Genomic DNA, 19228 nt, shown 5'->3' with positions numbered 1-19228 from the left:
AATCGCCTCGGCCCACAGCACAGCAAACCGAGGCGCGTGGCTTTGATAAACACTTTCGGTACGATCCGCCAATGAAACACCCGACAACTTCTGTTCATATATCATGCCTGGGTAAGAAGTACTTCAAAAATATAAGTCAACTACAATTACAACTGCTTTACTGCAGAGGGAGTAGTTCATTACAATTAAAACTACTATCACACAAAAGGCTATTAATTACAATTAAATTATTATTTTTAAAGAGTATGCAAGCACTTAGCAAATGCTTTGCTTTGAGAGCTACCAGAGATCAATGCCGTGTAGTAATATATTTTATATGTTCAACTTTGAGGAGACAGTATACGGCATTTTAGATTCCTCACATCCCAAGCCTTTGTTTCACCTCTTCATTTCCCGTATAACTTGTGGTGTGAGTCAGTTTCTTTCTTTACTTTTATTTTTTGTATGATATTGCGCAACACCACGCACATTTTAGTCTACTTTTTATTACAACATTTCAAAGCAAAACTGGTTTTCTTAGGAGGCTTTGCACCGAAAGAACCGAATGGAGGAACAAACTCTTATATTATTCTAATAATTAGCTGACAAGAGTCGCGGTAAGATATTCAATGTACGAGGCGTCTCCTAAACATTTACAAGGTTATTGTTCACCGCAAAAATAATGTCATTCTCTGCCCAAATTTAGCCCCAGAGGTGCGAACCAGATGCCAAAGTTTCAGAACTAACAGTTATGGTATTCAAAAGTTATAAGTGATTTTCTTAAGTTTTCAATGAAAAAAAAATGAAAGCCGTTTACAATGCCCTGTAACACCGGTTAGAGCGCAGCTCTTGAGAAGGAAGATGTAAGCGTACTGAGGGATAGGTGACTCCTTGAGGTCACGTAAACTCAAGGGGGTCACGTGACTTCAGGGGGTCACGTGACCTGAAGGGGTCACATGACCCCCAGAAGTCATGTGACTTCAGGGGTCACGTGACCTCAAGGGGCGTCACGTGACTTCAGGGGGTCACGTGACCTCAAGGGGTCACGTGACTTCTGGGGGTCACGTGACCTCAGGGGGTCACGTGACCTCAAGGGGGTCACGTGACTTCTGGGGGTCACGTGACCTCGCGGTTACGCCGACGGTGACGCCGACGGCGACGCCGACACCGCTCAAGCCGGAAACGGGCCCGTAAGAGCTGCGCTCTAAAAAATGGCGGCGGACGGAGCTTTGGAATGCCGGGAGCTGAATGGCACCAGTTACCGAAAACGGGCGAAAAAGGGTCTTTATTTTCTTATTGAAATTGTCGGCATAACTTTTGATCGAGATAACGTTTAGTTCTGAAACTTCGTCAGCTGGTACGGACCAGTAGCGCTACATTTAAGCAAAAAATGAGCTTTCGGGAATGCGTAGATTCCTTATGCGCAAAAAAAAAAAAAACTAAAAAATTACATTTTTTAGTGGGGACAAGCTGTGCACATTATCATCACGAACTTTTGTATTTTTATACTTTATCTCTATTCTCACAATGGAAATTTATTGCACCTGAGGGGCATGTTTAGGGCCAACCTGCAGGTGTTGTCACGTTGACAGTTGCTCAGCTGTGCACCTATGGTTGACGCATGGGAACCGTTTTGTCGCTTTTAAAAGCCCCACGAGCTGGCCAAGAGGGACCTAAGAGAGCAGCTGTTCACCGCATTGTCAGTCACTCGGAAGGACATAGGCTCCATCGTGACAGAATCACGGATAAACTAGTTGCAATCGTAATTCGACTTCTCAAATTACCTAGGATAAACGTAACGAAATTACAGCTACAATTTGTTTCGGTCAAAAATATTATTTTGAAATTACGAATTACAAAATTGTTTAGAGCAGTAATTGAATTACTGTAAATTAATTGCTACACAAGTATGCCCCGAATCAGGAAAGCTCACTCTGCTCGGTTTTCTCATTTGTTTTCTAGAGGCACTTTTCTCTAGAGGATGCTGTTGCATGTGTCGTAACCACCAACTTCCGGTCAAATGAACGGAGAAACAATCCCCAACATATAACTGCTACTTGCAACCTCCACGAAATAGCTGCTCTGCAAAAGGTTCGGATACAGATAGATTCCTTGAATATTTGTGAATACTCCCCTTACATGAGTGGTCATCTATTATAGGTTGAATAGTAAAATAGCAGAAGAACGTTGCTAAATTTTCAACTGCGTCGTTTCTGTTGCACTTTAGCGTCCTACCAATCGTGGCATAAACATATACAAAACTTGCAATTGAGCTTGTTGGTGAACGCTAGGAAGCACGGAATAAGGCGCAAAAAGCAAGACATAAGGGAGTTCTCTGTGTCTGTCTTCTTCCTTGTGTTCGTTATTTTTTGGCGCCTTACACCATGCTTCCTAACATAAACATACGCTCGGGGAATGTCTGCCGAACGGAGTGACAGAAAGTCTTTCGGGAGGCAAGAGCCGGCTCGTGTTTGTAAACAGAAAACAAGCGTATATTTCTTAAATGTTACCAACAACTAAACAAGGTTTAAGGGGAAAGAAAAAATGAAAGATGTTTACAAGTTCCTGTAACGCCGATTTAGAGCGCAGCTCTTGAGGAGGAGGAGGAAAGGGTACTGAGGGGAGTGTATGCCCCTCCTTCTCATCCGTACCCTCTCCTCCTCCCCTCTTTCTTTCACGCGCGGAACGCGCGTCGTAATGCAACGTTTCGGCGCGACACATTATGGGACGTTTCCTATAATGCACCGCGTTGTTACGCCGACGCCGACGGCGACTCCGCTCAAACCGGAAACGGACGCCTAAAAGCTGCGCTCTAATTAGTTCAAGTCCCGCCCACCTTCGCGACCGTTAAGTCGCGTATCTCATGAAGCCAGTGTCCAAAGTAATATACCTGAGGGGGGCTTCGTAGGTACCGGAGGTGTGTGGCTTTGACACATCTCTGGAAAAAAATAAGAAGACATTCGAAATTAAACTTGTTGCGACAACAGAAAAACGAAACAAGTCACACAATCCGACCTCGTTTCGTCCTGCAGTACACTGTCATCCGCCATACAATATAACAAGATCAAGCAATTCTGCCATTTGTTTTTAATTATACCTACATTATATATTATATTTATTGTGGATATGCGATAAACACTCGCCGGTAAAAATAAAATAAATTACCGTTAATCGTCAATTTAGGAAAAAAACTGCAATATTAAAAAAAAAGAAGACTATTTTTCTTTTGTCTAAATTAAGAGGATTATACACAATAAAGGATCGACGTTTAAATTCCGAATATTAGTAAAATGCGCGAAAATTCCATAAAAGCCTGCAGTGCCCTTTTGGTTTAAGATAAAAAAAAAATTGGCCGTCAATTGATTTTAACACTGTATGTGCTATAATAGCTAGGCCTGGTTTCAATGACGTGTCGTTGTAAACAAAAAGCGTCACGTCAGAAAAAAGCGTTACGAGAAACCGTGACACGGCCATTAAATTCAGAAGACTTCCGTCCCGACGAGTTTAGCTAAGCTTAATGAGTTCCGCTAAGTACAGATTATTAATTATAACGATAAGACATTAATTATGACGAGATAAATACACAGGTTCTTCTTCCGCTGCACAGCTTGTGTCTCCCAGCTTTATCGGTGTGATTAAGATACTACATATATCGTTATTTTAAACATGACACTCACCCAACAAACGTAACGTTTCTTGCTTTCTTACACTTTTATCCAGTGCCTGCATGTATAGTACTCAAAACGCCCACCAATACTCTTTCCTTAAAAAAAATTGTCCTTTTTTTTTTGTGTGTGTGTGTGAAGGGGGGGTGTTAAATTAAGCACGTTTTTGGACTACCCAGGCTCTTACTCTTTCTAGTGTGGTATTCGTCGCCATTAAATTATAATAACAATAATAATAATAATAATAGTTTATTTTCATGAAGCATGGTGGAGCAAAGGGTAAAAGCCTCAAAGGAGGCTTGACCAGCCCTCGAAGTATATATTCAGAAAACAACAAATGAGGTTGATGCCTAAAACAAATACAACTTTTCCCCTACTCTCTAGTGGTGTGACGTCACATCTTGGATCAATGGCAAGGCGAAGTGGCAGTCTTAAAAAACGCAGTGTATTTTTTTCTCTTCGTTTTGCTGGCGTGAGTGCAGCACTCATTTCACACCATCAAGTTGCTTATGATCCGTCGGAAACAAGCAGTACTCTCCCCGTGTTGTCTATATTGAAACGTCGGACGTCACGCTCTCAGTGTTGCCAGTAGAGCCCTCAGTCTCTCAGACCAAATTTAAAACTTCAATAATTTCGTGAACCAAAAACCTTTTTGTGTGTGTTTATTTGTGCTTACCAGTTCAGATGTGCGTATTACCGTGTTGAGTAAATTTTTTAGATAAATTGGTGACCATCAAAATTTCTTTAATTATAATGCAATTAAATGCAAAGGTGCAAGCGAGCTGGACAAGAATGTTCAGCTCGCTTGCACTAGGCGGATTTTTTCGGTCGCTCACCAGTCACCTAGCTGTGTTTGGAGATTTATGTTTGTCCTTTGTCCCTCTTGTTCCCCTTCTCCAGGGATTACTTTCGTCATCAAAATTTCGCCGGAGTTTACCGTAGTTCAACATATCAACATGATTGTGGCGTGTCATTTGGTCTGCATCAAAACCCAAAACGAGTATTTTTTAATGGCAGCTAGGTATCAGTGAGTGGTGAAAAGGCTGGACTTCCTGTGATACCGGGCCGTGGTACAAGTCGGCCTTCCCATTGGCTAACCTAATTAAAAGCAGACCAACGATTAGTCGTCCCGGGGTGCTTCGCTGGGTAGGAAACATACTAAAGTTCGCGAGTGTCTTTCGTTGAAAGATTACGAAAAGACATGCGCCACAAGCATCGTGTTTTCCGGACAAATCGATAGCCCTCTCGCGGCGCATAGTCCGTACACCCAGCGCATAATCCGCCGATAAAACATTCTGATACAAAGCATACGTCCTTAAAAAATGGAATCTCTCATTGAGAGATCTTTGACGCTTCAAGAAGTATTTCAGCTCTTAAAGAACGGTTTTTCCTCAGGCACTATTGCACCCTGACACACTAGAAAGGTAACTTGGCGATGAAAAGCTATTTTGCATCAAAAAAGGAGCTTCAAAGTACCTCGTAAAGATTCTTTACAAAGAACCCTATAGGGGATGTTTAAAATAATGTTTTACGATGCAAAATATGGACAATCCGAAGGACCCCTCAGAGTTCTTTTACGACCAGATTTTTGTTAGAGTGTACCTTGAAAAAATGCTTCCTTTATAATTCTAGCTCTCAGAGCAGCTTGTATCATATTGAAATCACCATTAATACAATCTGTATTCACGAAATTCCTCACGTCTCGTTATAATGAACAATCTTGAAAACACAAGTACTAGTATTATACCGGGTGCTCATGAAAAATCCGAACCCGGCTTTCGCACCGCAAAGATTAACTATAGACATTCCGGAGAGCTCAAATTCCGTCAGAACGTAGCCCCAGCCGTTCGAGCAAGATACCAAACCTTCAGCACCAACCGTTATCTTATTCAAAAACTATAAATTATTATTTTCTTTTCTTGTTTTTATTTACAATAGGAAAATGGGGCCCCTTTTCGCTCGGTTTTGTTTTCTGGCGCCACGGAGCTCTATACATTTGAGAACTCCGCCGGCCGCCATTTTTTCATTGAAATTACCAGAAAATTGCTTATAACTATTAAATGAGGTAACGGTTGGTGCTGAAACATTGGCATACTGCTCGAACGGCTGGGGCTGCGTTCTGACGGAGTTGGAGCTCCTCCCAGTGTCAAATTTATTTTTGCGATGCGAAAAGCCGGGTTCGAATATCTCACAAACACCCGGTAGTTTGCACAGCATAAAATTTCAACTGTTAAACGAGTGTAGTCAGCGAAGCAAAAAAAAATATGCTACACCTCATTTAAGGGAGAAACGTCCATCGAAATACACCGCTCACCTGCGTTTGGAATCCTCAGGAGAAAAATGAACAGCACCAGCAGCAACGGCGGCCGAAAGCTCCACAGTGACGAAAGGTATATGCCTGGGCCCGAAAGAGTATACGTTCACACATTTGCGTCTGAGAGCGGCCAAGCTCTCCGACGCAAATGCATAATTCCCATGTGCCCCCCCCCCCCCCCCCCCCGGTTACGTGCCGGTGTTACCTCCTTGCATTCGGATGTTGAATTACCCATACAATTCTCTCGAGATCTTGTTTCTTAACTTCCCCAGATTTTTTTTTTTTTTTTTTTTTTTTTTCATTTCAGGGGCGCAAGGACATCTATCGCAATGAATAGCCGAACTGCCTGGGGGGAATTCCTTACTGACAGCGCGTTCTGTTCTGCACCGTCACTGACGCACCTGTCCGTTTAACCTACGTAAGCCTCACCCCGCCTCACCGCAAGTCATAGGAATTTCATGCACGACCGCGGAGGCACGTTCTAGAAACTGCTTTAAGTGTTGTTGTTTTTTTTGTTTTTTTTTTCCACGTCATCTTCATCTTTTTTGTTGTTCATTTTTTTGGCAGAGACCAGACAGCTTTTCTGGGGCCGAAGACACTACTGGTACCGGCACATCAAAATGCGGCGCCACCTTTTTTTAGGTTGTGTGAAACCGTGTGTACCTCGGTGCTTCCTCGTCATTATTTTTCCTCTTAATCTTAGAAACCGTAGTGTTTCGGCTGCCTCCTGAAGAAAACGATCAGGGTAGCCCGACGACCTCTGGCGTCCCACCTGAACGATGTACTAACTAACCCATTTCTCACTCTTGGCGAAAATTTTTAAAATGGGGGTAAAGTCAAAACCCCTTGCCGCCCGAAAAATTCAGGACAATAATAGAAAAAGAAGCACCCTTTATAGTGCGTGCATTTTTACTGTTACTGTTACCGCTCGTAAATAGGAGTAACTTAAAGGGACACTGACAGGGTATTTATGCTCGCCGAGGTTTTTAGTTGTACGTGACATATGAGAGCTCAACTACCCAGAACAGAATTTGCGGCTTGAAATTCGGTTTCTTTCCGCCCGAAAACCGCCGATCAAGAACTGGCCGGTTCGAGTCTCGCTCACTCTCTTTTTCGCGGTCACGGGCCGTTTTCTAAGGTATCGATGCGACCACCAAATTCAATCAAAGTCGTGGGTCACTGAAGGCACACACTCAATATTAAAAATAGAAAAAAGTATGAAAACCATTTTTTGTGGCTTCTAAGAAGCTGTAAATACGTTGATTGAAAAAAAGTTCCACAGACAACCGGAAGCATTCTGTGCGTTCGTCGTTTCGCGTATCGTGGGGCTCGCGGGGACGGCGATGGCAGCGGACGACGGGCGTGGGACCTCTATTTTAGAACTGTCGTTCGCGGTACCGGCGAATTCTGTCTACCGTTAAAAGAGGACTGATCAAAAGAATTGGTATTCATCCCGTACGACACGCCCGGCCACCAAGCCGATTTGCACGAAGACGTCGCCGAGCCGTCGCTGCCTTCTCGTGGCTGAAGACAACGCTCGCGCAAACGTCAAGCACGACGTGTCTACTTCGAGTTGAATATGCACACGTACGATTTCTTTCCTAGGTGCGAATGTCCCCAAAGCGTGGTGCTTCCCGACGTCGACCCGGGAGTGCTTTTGCTAGAGAAAAATCGACTGCAAACTTTCCAACTTACAGTTTGCCGGCTGAATTATTACTAAGGAAAGATATCCAACAAAAAAAAGATGCCTCAGTAGTTCAGTGGGAAAGACGTCCGCTTCACACGCGGTAGGACCGGGTTCGATCCCCCGTGAAGTGTTATTATATTTTTTTTTCAAACATTTTTTGATGTTTACATATCTTTTTCTCTTTTTTTACAATCATCACTGAAGAAGCAAACAAAAAAAAAATAACAAACAAATGTTGCGCACGATACTTCGCTGAATTAAATGGTATGGGATTTCCGTTTTGACACCTGCGAACTCAATGTAATCACTTTCCACAAAATGCAAGGAGCATATAAATCAGGTAGCGTCCGCTTTCCGAGGTGCCCGTAAATGTTCTACAGGAATTGCAGCCAGCCATTGGTCCCGATCCCGTTGATCTTTCGGAAACTGTCGCACAATGCCACTTTTTTTCGGATGCAGGACATGTGAGCCATTACTTCACGCAACATCTTGGGTGTATTCTTTTCGGAGCCGATCATGGAAATTCACCACGGGCACTCACTACTCATTTCCAACTCCTCAATGTACAAAACAACTCATCTTGGAGTACAGAACAACGAGCGGAACAAACGTTAACTGCAAAAGAATTTTGCACGGCGAGCGGTTCCCGCACGCCGCATCGCACGCCGCATGTCGTGTCGTCTGCTACCCGGAGAGGAGAAAAAAAAAAAAAAAAAAACGCACGGTCGGGTGTAGCCACGTGACTTCCGCCAGTCACTCACTTCTCTCCACTTCTCCGACCTCCGTCGGGTTTCGATTTCGGTTTCGAGCAGTTGCGTGTTTTGGCTTTATTAAAAAAATACGCTACTCTGTTGCAAAATATTAATTGGGTAGTCCTCCGACACCATAATGAAGCGCCTTGCCGCCCGAAAATTTCAGGACAATAATAGAAAAAGAAGCACCCTTTATAGTGCGTGCATTTTTACTGTTACTGTTACCGCTCGTAAATAGGAGTAACTTAAGAAGTATATTGATCTCGCAGATTATCAATATTAGCGTCATCGGGATGTTAGCGCTTCTTGAACAAGTCCTACTTTTTTTCGACTTGTATTCTTGCTCAGATTTTCCCCTCGTATTTACACACTTGCTGTGGGACATAGGACTGGGCCCGGAGTACTGGGAAACTAAGGTGCAACCCCACCGTGCATGACGTTTTGGTGCTTTTTTTACGGTTTATAACTTTATTGTTATGTATCCTACAATCGCCAAGTTAATGTAAATTTAAAGAACTGTTTTTCAACGGTATACTTTAATGTCTCGTTATTGCAATTATTTCTAGCTGTTAGTTATTTATTCAGCTTTTGATAGACCACAGTCTCTAATATTGAAAACATTATTTCTCGAGTTATAACGTCCCATCGTCCTCGATATTTTACGTGAGCTTTCGGTTAGATATAACGAATTAAAAAGTAAGCAAAGAACTGTACAGACAATATATATTTTAAAATAAAAAATAAAGTTTAAAATTGAATTTTGTATGGTGCTATAAAATCGGAATCACGTCAACTAACCAAATTACGAGACATTATATTACGAAGCGTCCTTCGATATTACATTTTCTAGAACTTCCATATTGATTTATCAGACGTTAAAAATGTTATTAGACCTCAAACCTTTCCCATTTAGTTACGGCAAAATGCATTTTCTTAATATAAAATACAGATGGCGACACCTACTCAAAAATAGCTTGATGTGAATTTGCCGTCGTGTGCCGCTAGGTACGCCACGTGAAAGACAGAAGAAGCGCCAGAAATCAGGGTGTCAGATGCCTGGATGCCCGCAGTGAGCGAGCCAGAGGTATCAGAACTGGGGGGATCGCTGGCCGAGTGAGCTAGCGCACACTTGTGCCACCAAATAAGCTACGCTTCAGAGTAACGACACTTGGCCATATTGGGGGTTAAAATCATGGTTGCCAGTTATCTGAAGTTTTATCTTAAATCACAGGAAACGCTTTTCCGTCCTCCCCTAATGTTTAAACAGTTCGCGACAAAGCAAAGCAATATTACATGAGCTTCCTAACACCGAACCGGATGCTGAGGAAGTAGCACGTTTGAATCAGGACAATCGGCAGTTACGTCTGCCCTGCACAAGCACCAAAATGGCGGCGCCCACAACAATGTCGGGGAACGGAGTGCCGATACTCTAAGCTCAGCTCATTTACTGGCTCTAGCGCACACCACCTCGGAGCATGTAGAGCGAAAGCTCGCGCTGCAGAACCCAGGGATCATGGGCTCAATCTCTACCCCTGCCCGTTTCGATCTGTATGAGCATCGTACCGGCGTGCAATCGTCTATCACTATATACCGCGTGGTGCACGTTAAAAACACCAGGCCTCGTGATTGTACTTCATTGGCTAAATTTCTCACCTACAGCTGAAACACCAGACGCCCACTGAGGCAGACTGACTTCCGGCTGTATAAACATATGCACAACAATAGACCCTTTCCGAAATTCAGACTCGCCACTTTGATCACCATCATCATCGGAAAAATGGCATATGTGCCGTACTAATGCCGGCCTTCTGTTTACTGATCAACGGAGAAATTGAAGATGCTCCTTAGCAGATAATTAGAGGCTTATACATTCGTGACGTTAGCACGGTACGAAGCAGAAATTGAAAGCAAGAATCTGTTGGTAGCATCAAGGTGCTCCAAAGCCTCTTGATTTGTAGAACTTTATCAAGCCGTGTACGTGGGTTGACGCTTCGTTCTGACTGGTTGCATCTTTGTTTATGTCCTCACTGAAAGAGATTGAGAAGGGAATGTACAGTGAAGCGCACACTCTCGTTTGCCGTTGACTTGCCAAAGTGACGGTGCCCGATAAAATACGGCAGACTCCATTTGCATTGCCGCCATTAGTACGGCAAAAGTTAAACTGCCATTATAGCCACCAGATGTCACTGAATTTAGGGAAGGGTCTATTTGCATCACCCTAACAATATAGTTGAAAGATGTGGTTTTGTTTGTGCCACATGTTTCTTCTTTCTTCAATATTGAATTCATTTTGCTTTAAAACCCGGACCCCTCGGTGATTTTGGCTAGATCCCTTTGCAGATTAAATATAGTAAGCCATCTGTTTTCGCTATGGCTCTTTGAACTATGAGCACTGCATTTATGAGCAAGTAAACTGACGTCAGGGGAAAACGAAAGTGGGAGGTCGTTGGTATTCACAACAAAGAGCGCAACAACACATTGTTGCGGTTACGCCGAAGGTCACGGGAGCTGGGGGGATCGGTGGCCGAGTGGGCTAGCGCACACCAGCTCAGAGCACGTAGAGCGAAAGCTCGCGCTGCAGAACCCAGGGATCCTGGACTCAATCCCCACCCCTGCCCGTTTCGATCTGGATGAGCATCGTACCAGCGTGCGGTCGTGTATCAATACTGCGTGGTGCACGTTAAAGACCTTAGGCTAGCGGTTGTACTGCACTGGCTAAATTGCTCATCTACAGCGAGTAACTCGTCGCAACTTTGAAATGGCTGACCAACTACACGCTGTATAAATATCCACACAACCCCAATTATTATTCACGGGAGCTAGTCTGAAACCGCACTACAAAAGAAAAAAACTTTCGACTGAAGAGCAGTGTAGGGTAAAGGACGCCTAAAAACGGAGTAAATGAGAGGTTGTGTAGTATAAGTACACCGGGTGCAGTGTACTTCATGTAAAGTACTACAAGTACAAAGTGGTTTCAGTAAAGTACAAGTACTCTTTAGCTTTCATGGTGCCCTTTCATTCCCCTATGCAATTCCTTTTTTTTTTGTGAATTAGTATTTATTGTTTTAGAACAATCAGGGGTGCATCAGTTATTTTCGGAAATGGCGCCAAAGATTGAATAAGTGAATTGACTTCAGAGTTGACAAAGCATCATTTTGTGATACAAATTTAACAAGTCCAAGCTTGGGTAATCTACTTTGAAGTCCTGAGTTTTACTTTCATCGGAAGGCACCAGAAAGAAATACCTTAAGTAAAGTGTAAGTACATGCTGAGAGAATGTAGTACTTCAAGTTCAAGTATCTTAAACCTCCTTCAAGTAGTACTTTACTTAAAGTAGTTCCCAACACTGCTAAAATGGCTACGCTTCAGGGGCTTCAGGGTAACGACACTCCATCCATCTTGGTAGTTTAAACTGTGGTTGCAATATATTTGGAACAAAGATCTAAAATTGCAAACCGAAATTTGAATTTCGCAAAATAAGAAGCATTGAACGAGACGCTACGAACTCCAAGACATCACTCCTACATAGATATCTCAAACGGATATGGCCGTATTTTTGGAAGAGAAGGGCGCGATCAAGCGAGGAATGTGACGTCATAATTCTCTTCGAACAGTTGAGAATGAGGGGAAGCGGCTTCGCTTCTCTCCTCCTCGCTTCCGTTCACCTGCTTGGGGGGACGAAGCGAGGAGGAGAAGGAATGGAGAATCGCGACGTCGCATGTCTCGTCGGCCGTGTTCAATGCCGCACTTCTTTTCCGAAAATACGTCCATCCGCTATAGAAGTGGTTCTCAATCATTTATGTTTCGTGGACCTCTTATAGATCTGCGGAGATGATGAAGGACTCGGTCTGGGCGAGGGGGACAGAAAAGTATAGGTTAATCGTGATAACGATTCAGTAAATGAATATATGTAATTTCTAGTATGAAGTAGACTTATCTCATTGACACACACAAAAGAACTCACCCGAATATTGGAACGTTTCTTCTCAATAAGAAAGGGCTTCGCGGACCCTTAGGATGCCATCGCGGACCCCAAAGGGTCCGCGTGCCGCCATTTGAGAACCACTGCGTTAGAGATATCGCTGTGTAAGCGATTTTTTTTTTTTTTTTTTTTTTTTGTTTTTGCAGCGCCCCCGCCTATCGCTCCAGCCTTGTTTTGTGAGTTCCAAATTTCGGTTCAGCATCCCTTTAAAGGGGCACTGACACATCAAAATCATATTTTTTTTATTATCCGAAACGATTGAAAACGATGCCGGGACATTACCCTCAAAATTTGAAATTTGGGAATTCAGTATTTGTGAAGTAAAAAAACAATTTCCAAATGCCGAATTCGAAGTTCCCGCGCGATCGGCGCCGGTGCCTTGACGTCAAAAATTGCGGAGACCTGAGAGTCGACTTTCTTTCACCACTCCCTGCTGTTGCCATGGCGACCCAAAGCGAGGAGGAAAGGAGTGAGCGGCGGCGTTGCGGCGGACCGGTTTTGAGCGGTGTCGCCCGTTTTCCGTTGGAGGATACAAATCCAGGAGACGGCACCACAACGAACTCCCGATTTTTGGTATTTCAAAAAGAAGGGCCGTAGTGCGTTCGCAATTGCGTTAAAAAACATGTTTTAGGATTGCCGTAATTAAATGTTATAGAGATGTCGCCTACAAAGCTTCTAAATTTCATGATTTTTGACGTCACCGATCAAAAGAAGCGAGGAGGCGAGAGGCGGGAAAATCAAACGCCAAAAATAAAAAGGCGCGCGCGCGCGCGGGAAAATTTTTTTTCGCGATGCGGTTTTTTTTGCGTGTCTATGACTGCAACTTGCATCGTTTTAGACAATAAAAATAAATACGACCTTTGGGGTGTCAGTGCCCCTTTAATACCAGGGTGGAGAATAAAAACGATTTAATTCTTCCATTGAAAATTGTATTTTCACCAAACCGCACTTTGTACTTTGTAGGATAAAAGGTCAATATTATTTAAATCGTGATTTATATCAGACCAGCTTTATTACGGTGATTTGCGTCAAACCTTCTCCCTAAAAAATAATGTAAATATATATGTCTGTTTATTATTTTTTTTTTTTTTACCATTTGTCTAATATTGTATGCTTTCTATACGCATTACCTTTGTATTTCCGGGGAATCGGTGGTCGAGTGTGCTACGCACCGGAGCTTGATCGGAGCGCGTGGAGCGAGAGCTTGTTCTGCGGAACCCTGGGTTCCTGGGTTCAATCCCCCCCCCCCCCCCCCCCCCTTGCCCGTTCCGATCTGGATCAGCATCGTACCGGCGTGCGGTCATGTATCACTAATGCGTGGTGCACCTTAAAAACCCAAAAACCCAATTTAGCCAGTGCGCTTGTATCGCACTGGCTAAATTGCTCATCTACAGCCGAGACACCAGACACCCACTGAGGCAGACTAACTTCCGGCTGCATAAACGTACACATAACACAATTATTATTTATTTTGCATTTAAATCAAAAACCCGTCAAGAAAGGAAGATTTAGATGAGGCTCAACACGAGGTCTTCAGAGAAAATTGGAGCGTTAATTAGCTTTTCTTTTCTATCTGGCACTTTGTTCGTCGTTCTTTAGTGACGCAACGTAAGAGCACGATATAAAAAGCAAATAAACCTTTTTTGTCTTACTAGCCAAAAGAGCAAGCTGTATCTTTTTAGTATGGCTGGGTCTACATCAATAAAAATTTCGTTCACCAGTTTCGTAACAATCTAAACGCGTAATGAAAGGCAAATAAATCTTTTTTTAAGCTAACTAATAAAACAAGCTGTAATATTTTTTTTTTTTTTTTTGTTTGGCTGGGTATGTCAAAGATGAAATAACCGAGCGTATTCAGATGAATAAATCGGACTTGATCGAAAAAAATCAGTTTTAAAAACCCGCTGAAGGTCAAAAATAAACGGCGGAGCCAAGATTTGAACTCCAAGACTCGTTAAACGTTAACGTTAACGTTAAAACGTTAACGCGTTCAAACACGATTTTCCTTTCTCTTACCTGGATTTTTCCGCACCAGCATAGCGGCGTTGGGTAGGGATATTTTCGAATGTACCACGGTGCTTCTATGCTCTCCCGCTATTTAAGCGTGGCTACGGACATATCCTGGGCAGCACATAGTTTGTGCCCTTTCCCTTAGTGCTACGCGTTATCAATAAAAACAGAGACGCCATTCTCGGTAAAAATCTTAAGGCCTTAAGGTGAGTGCTCCCTTGAAGTTAGTATCCAGTTTAAATGTCAAAGAGAACAATAAATACAACGCTCCTGTCAAGAATGAAAGAAGTGCGTGGGCCGAGTCCCCTTTAGCCCTAAACGCTTCAAGCTACCGCAGTTACTCGGAAGTTAGCCCCAGAGCTGAAAGAGGCGATCCAGCAAATGTTTCACTTGCAGGAAATACCGCTTGGAGCACAGGGGTGCACAACATACGGCCAGCGGGCCGCATGCGGCCCGCGGGCACTTTTTGTGCGGCCCGCGGCCCAGCTGAGCGCAGAAACCGCTCACCGTGTCATTCAATGCACCGTGGCCATTCACTTGACAGAAAGTATTCGAACCTAGAGTGCCTGAAGGCACCCTATTCGAACCCGTTGACCTACTTTTCTCCCCCAGTCCTCTTTTCCGGGGGAAACTCCGCGCCCTCAGTTCAAAATTCAAATATTCCCCCTTCACTAGAACCTCAGAGAAAAACAATGCAAAAGCCTGCGTTCACTTTTCGGCCGCGCGCCGCGGGAGTTTCCAGTATTGGCGTAGCATTAGTGGTATCGTATTTACTTGTTGTCCTTCATCCCGTTTCCTCTTCCCCCTCGCCACGGGGGCTACAGCCGTCTCCCCTCCTGTTGGGACATGATCTGTGACGGCTTGTTGTAGAAGAAAAATGCGCCAGATTATTTTTTTGCGTCGAGAAAAGCTAGTCGTGTTACGTTTGGAATATGAGTGCACTTCCATTGAACAGAAAAAGCGACCAGGAGGGACAGAGATTCAACCAAAAGTGGACATGGAGGTACTTTTTCATTGAGAATGCATCGAAGTGCTTATGTCTTGTTTCGAGAGTCTCTCGCGGCTCCTAAAAAAGTACCACGTTCGACGCCATTATAAGACCAAACATGCCCGCGATTCGGAGAGAAAAACGAAGTCCGAAAAGGTTACTTGCTGGGCAAAGCATCTTTACGAAAGCAAAGAACACATCTCAAGCAGCCACGTGGACGTCTTTTCAGATATCTCGACAGATCGCTCGTTCAGGTCGTCCGTTTACTGATGGTGACTTCATCGAGGAATGTCTTACGTTTGCTTCTGAAGGAACGTGCCCGGACAAGAAGTAGGTTTTCCACCACCTCAGCCTGTGAAAAACGGCAGCACAACGACGTGTGCATGACAATGCCGACGTCCTGTCAAAACAGCTGGAGAAGACTTTGCAGCCATTTTGTCTAGTACTGTCTTGCTTTGGATTAGAGCACAGACATCAAAGACACCGCGCTCAGCTGCTTGTTTTTATCTGTGGTGTGAACGAAAACTTTAAAGTAACCCAGGAGCTGGCAGAACTTTGCTCAATGCGCGGACGGACTACGGGAGGAAAGATCAGCAAGGAGGTCAAAGACGTCATCGAGAAGTTCAAGGTATTCGCGACTCCAGCAAAACGGACGCCGCCAAGCGGGAAAACCGGGAACCAGTCGGTCCAGGTCGCTCCGCGCCCCGCCGCGTCTCTGATGGCTTTCGCGGACACGTGCTGTCGGCGCGGGGGCGAGCAATGTGAGCTGACGAAGGTCCGAAAATTTCTTAAGTTTGCCTGAGTGTTCATCAGTGTGGTGAAGCCTCGGTAGATTGTTTCTTTCCATCACGTGTTTGAAAGCCCGTTTACTCCACAACACACGGTCGCGTGCTTTCAATTCTTTTGGATGAGGAGGAATCACGGAAAAACGTTTTGATTTCTCGTTTGTCTCTAATCACATTCAAAGTGACGACTGCTTGGTAACTGATAAGTGGTTTCTTTATAAGGATGTAGAACAGTGGACTGAGGTCGACAGACGAAGTGTTTCACTGGAGGGAACACCAATGTTGCAGTCAAGTGAATCGGAAGGTTCGATAGCTGCTTTCCTTGAGTTTGGTTGTGCTCGATTAGCTTAAAGTTAATTTGAGCCACTAACGCCGGCCGGTGCGTTGGCTATTCATCTTGGCGGCTTTTCGCCGAAAAAGACCACATTGAAGGAGTTGGGCTAATTTCGCAATTACTTGATTCAGAAAACCTGCTCGCTGCATATGATTAATGAGGGAAATTATCTGCTTTCAAAAGGTGGGGGACGCGTCTCGCAAAGTTAGAAGCTGTCACGTCATTAGGATCTATCGCGCCTCCAATATTTATATTATAAACCCTGTCGAAGCCAGCAGCAATATACGTCTACATTGCTCAGGTTGACCGGCCACAAAAAATACTCATTTTATCCCCTTCTCCAGGGATTATTTTCATCATTATTGTCCAGCTCGCTTGCACCTTTGCATTTAATTGCATTATAATAATAAACTCATTTTATCCGTTCAGGATTCCAAGTCAAGTTCAATGCAGAGAGGTCTGAGTGAATCTCCGATGAAATCTCTCCTCAGTTTGTCCGCATTCGTCTCCGTTCTACCGGCTAGAACCATTTGGCTAAGTTTAAGTAGTATCTCTCTGTCTGTCAAATATACTTTTATTCAGCAGTTCACCTAATAGTTAGTCAACTAAGCTCATATTTCAACCCGCAGAATATACTAATATCGCTTTAGTGGGTAGTACGTAATATAATACATAATCCGCATATTCGTCAAAATGACTTCTCGATTGCTACTAAAACCTGAATTGATATACGAGTATCAGCTGCTTGGTGAAGCGCCAGCGAGTTGACATGCTCCTTGGCTCAAGAAGCGCTTGCTTAATTTTCGTAATTTTCCTGCAGCCTGTGTTCTTGACCGAGGCTCACCGAGCACACGAGTGGAGCTGTTTCTTGAAACGCGGACAGGCACAAAAGCTCAATTTTGCGGACAGATAAGTCGCATGGTCGAGGCATGCGAGTTAGCTAAAAATTACTCTCGGTGGAACAATTTTGTAGCCCTCGCCGCTTTTCTTAGATGATCAAAACTAATTAGAGTCTATTACCGTTTCTCCGGAGCCCATAGTTTCGGTTTTGATCGAAGTCTCCGAAACGAAAGTTTGACATGAAAAGAACAAAAAACACCGGCAAAACAAAACTATGCTCGGCAAGTTTAAGCGCACCGGCTACACTTAACTGTCTCAGTTCAAATACCCATAAAATGGGCATTCAGCAAAAGAAAATTTGTTAAATTAAATGCGCCACCCATTCAGGCGGCTCGGCCGAGCCGACGCGACCTGGACTCAGCCGCCATGTTTGTTTGGTGGTGGCGCCCCCTATAGGACGCTGGAGTCGTGAATACCATGGAAAAATCACTGAGGTGTCTGTACCGATGGAGCCCCAGACATGATGGGAAGAAGAAACTAAATTGTTAGCTTATACTTCAAGCGTGCAGTGGTGTAGAATTGAAGCAATATATCACTGCGTGCTACACCACGTAGCACTCTGTGCCAAAGTAATGAAGTTTGAACATGTGATGAAGGTCGCGACTTCGGTTGTCCACTTTATACGTGCTCGGGGACTGAAGCACAGGCAGTTTCAAGAGTACCTTAAAGAAATGGAGAGTGAGCACACGGTCATCCCGTATCACACTGAAGTTCGCTGGCCAAGCGTGGAAATGTTTGGAGCTGCTTCGTCGCGCTGAAGGACGACATCATCGCTTTCTTGCGAGAGGAAAGGACACACATACCAGAGCTGGAGGACAAACAATGGTTGTGGGATTTCGCATTCCTCGCCAATATTTCAAGCCATCTGAACACGCTTAACACAGCTCTCCAAGGAAAGGACCATCTCATTTTGGACATGTGAGCGCGATCTTCGCGTTCACAGGGAAGCGTGTCTGTTCGAATTGCAGCTTGGGGGTGGAAGCTTAGGTCACTTTCCAAACTGCCAGAAGCTCTTTCCCACCGGCGAAAGTCGGGAGAAGGTAGCTGCGGTGTATACGATCCACAGGTTGAGAACCTTCTCTCAGAGTTCCAGCAACGACTCAAGGCATTCAAAAGTGAGAAGAGCAACTACGATTTGTTCCGCGATCCGCGTTTTGTCGCACCGGAAGACACAGATCCGACGCTGCAGCTAGAACTCATCGATCGACCTCCAGTGCTCGCCAGGACTAAAGAGTATGCATCGTGAGTCTCAGCTGCTTGACTTCTACAGAAACCTTCAAAGGAGCAAGTACGGAAACCTTGAAGACCACGCATTGAAGCTTGCATCACTTTTGGGGAGCGCGTATGTCTGTGAGCAGACGTTCTCACTGATGACCCTCAACAAGAACAGTCTCCAATTTTATATGACGGACATGACACTTCAAGATGTGCTCAAGACGGCAACAAGTGCGTTGATGCCAGATATTAAAAACCTGTCTGCAGCAGAAAGGTGTAACGTGTCACACTAGGTGCGGCCCGCGCACTGCCCAATAAACTTTTTTTTTGGCCCGCGTCATTTATGAGTTGAGCACCCCTGATCTAAGAGGAGTTTGACCATTCAGATGGAGGTTAGTCTGGACTATTGATACCGATCGGCAAGGTCAAGAGCCTACTATAACTAATTTCTAAGGGACGTCGGATGCAGTAATTCGTGCACTGATCAATCGAAAATATGAAGACTTGCTTGCTAAGTGTGGTCTGAGTTGCAAGGGAGTAAATGTACTGTTTTATGAACGTCAGTAATTAACTTTTTTTTTTTCAATGATTGGTCCGACTACTTCGTAAGAGTTCGC

General features: G+C 44.2%; 1 protein-coding gene across 1 annotated transcript in view; it reads right to left on the bottom strand.

The window, feature by feature from the left end:
* The window catches only part of LOC120839163, a 41617-nt gene extending 26063 nt beyond the window's left edge, over positions 1 to 15554 (bottom strand). Inside the window, exons 1-4 of the mRNA XM_040209409.2 lie at positions 15539 to 15554; positions 14396 to 14473; positions 5959 to 6042; positions 2870 to 2917 (exon numbers count right to left, since the gene is read on the bottom strand). Of these exons, the coding sequence (XP_040065343.2) occupies positions 2870 to 2917; positions 5959 to 6042; positions 14396 to 14473; positions 15539 to 15554 (226 nt within the window). The remainder of the gene's footprint in view (positions 1 to 2869; positions 2918 to 5958; positions 6043 to 14395; positions 14474 to 15538) is intronic.
* Positions 15555 to 19228: the final 3674 nt, after the last annotated feature.

Source organism: Ixodes scapularis, unplaced genomic scaffold (assembly GCF_016920785.2).
Source record: "Ixodes scapularis isolate PalLabHiFi unplaced genomic scaffold, ASM1692078v2 PGA_scaffold4__175_contigs__length_147842914, whole genome shotgun sequence".
NCBI classification, from domain to species: Eukaryota; Metazoa; Arthropoda; class Arachnida; order Ixodida; family Ixodidae; genus Ixodes; species Ixodes scapularis.
Note: the sequence above shows the minus strand (reverse complement) of the source record. Positions and strands in the feature narration are given on the sequence as shown.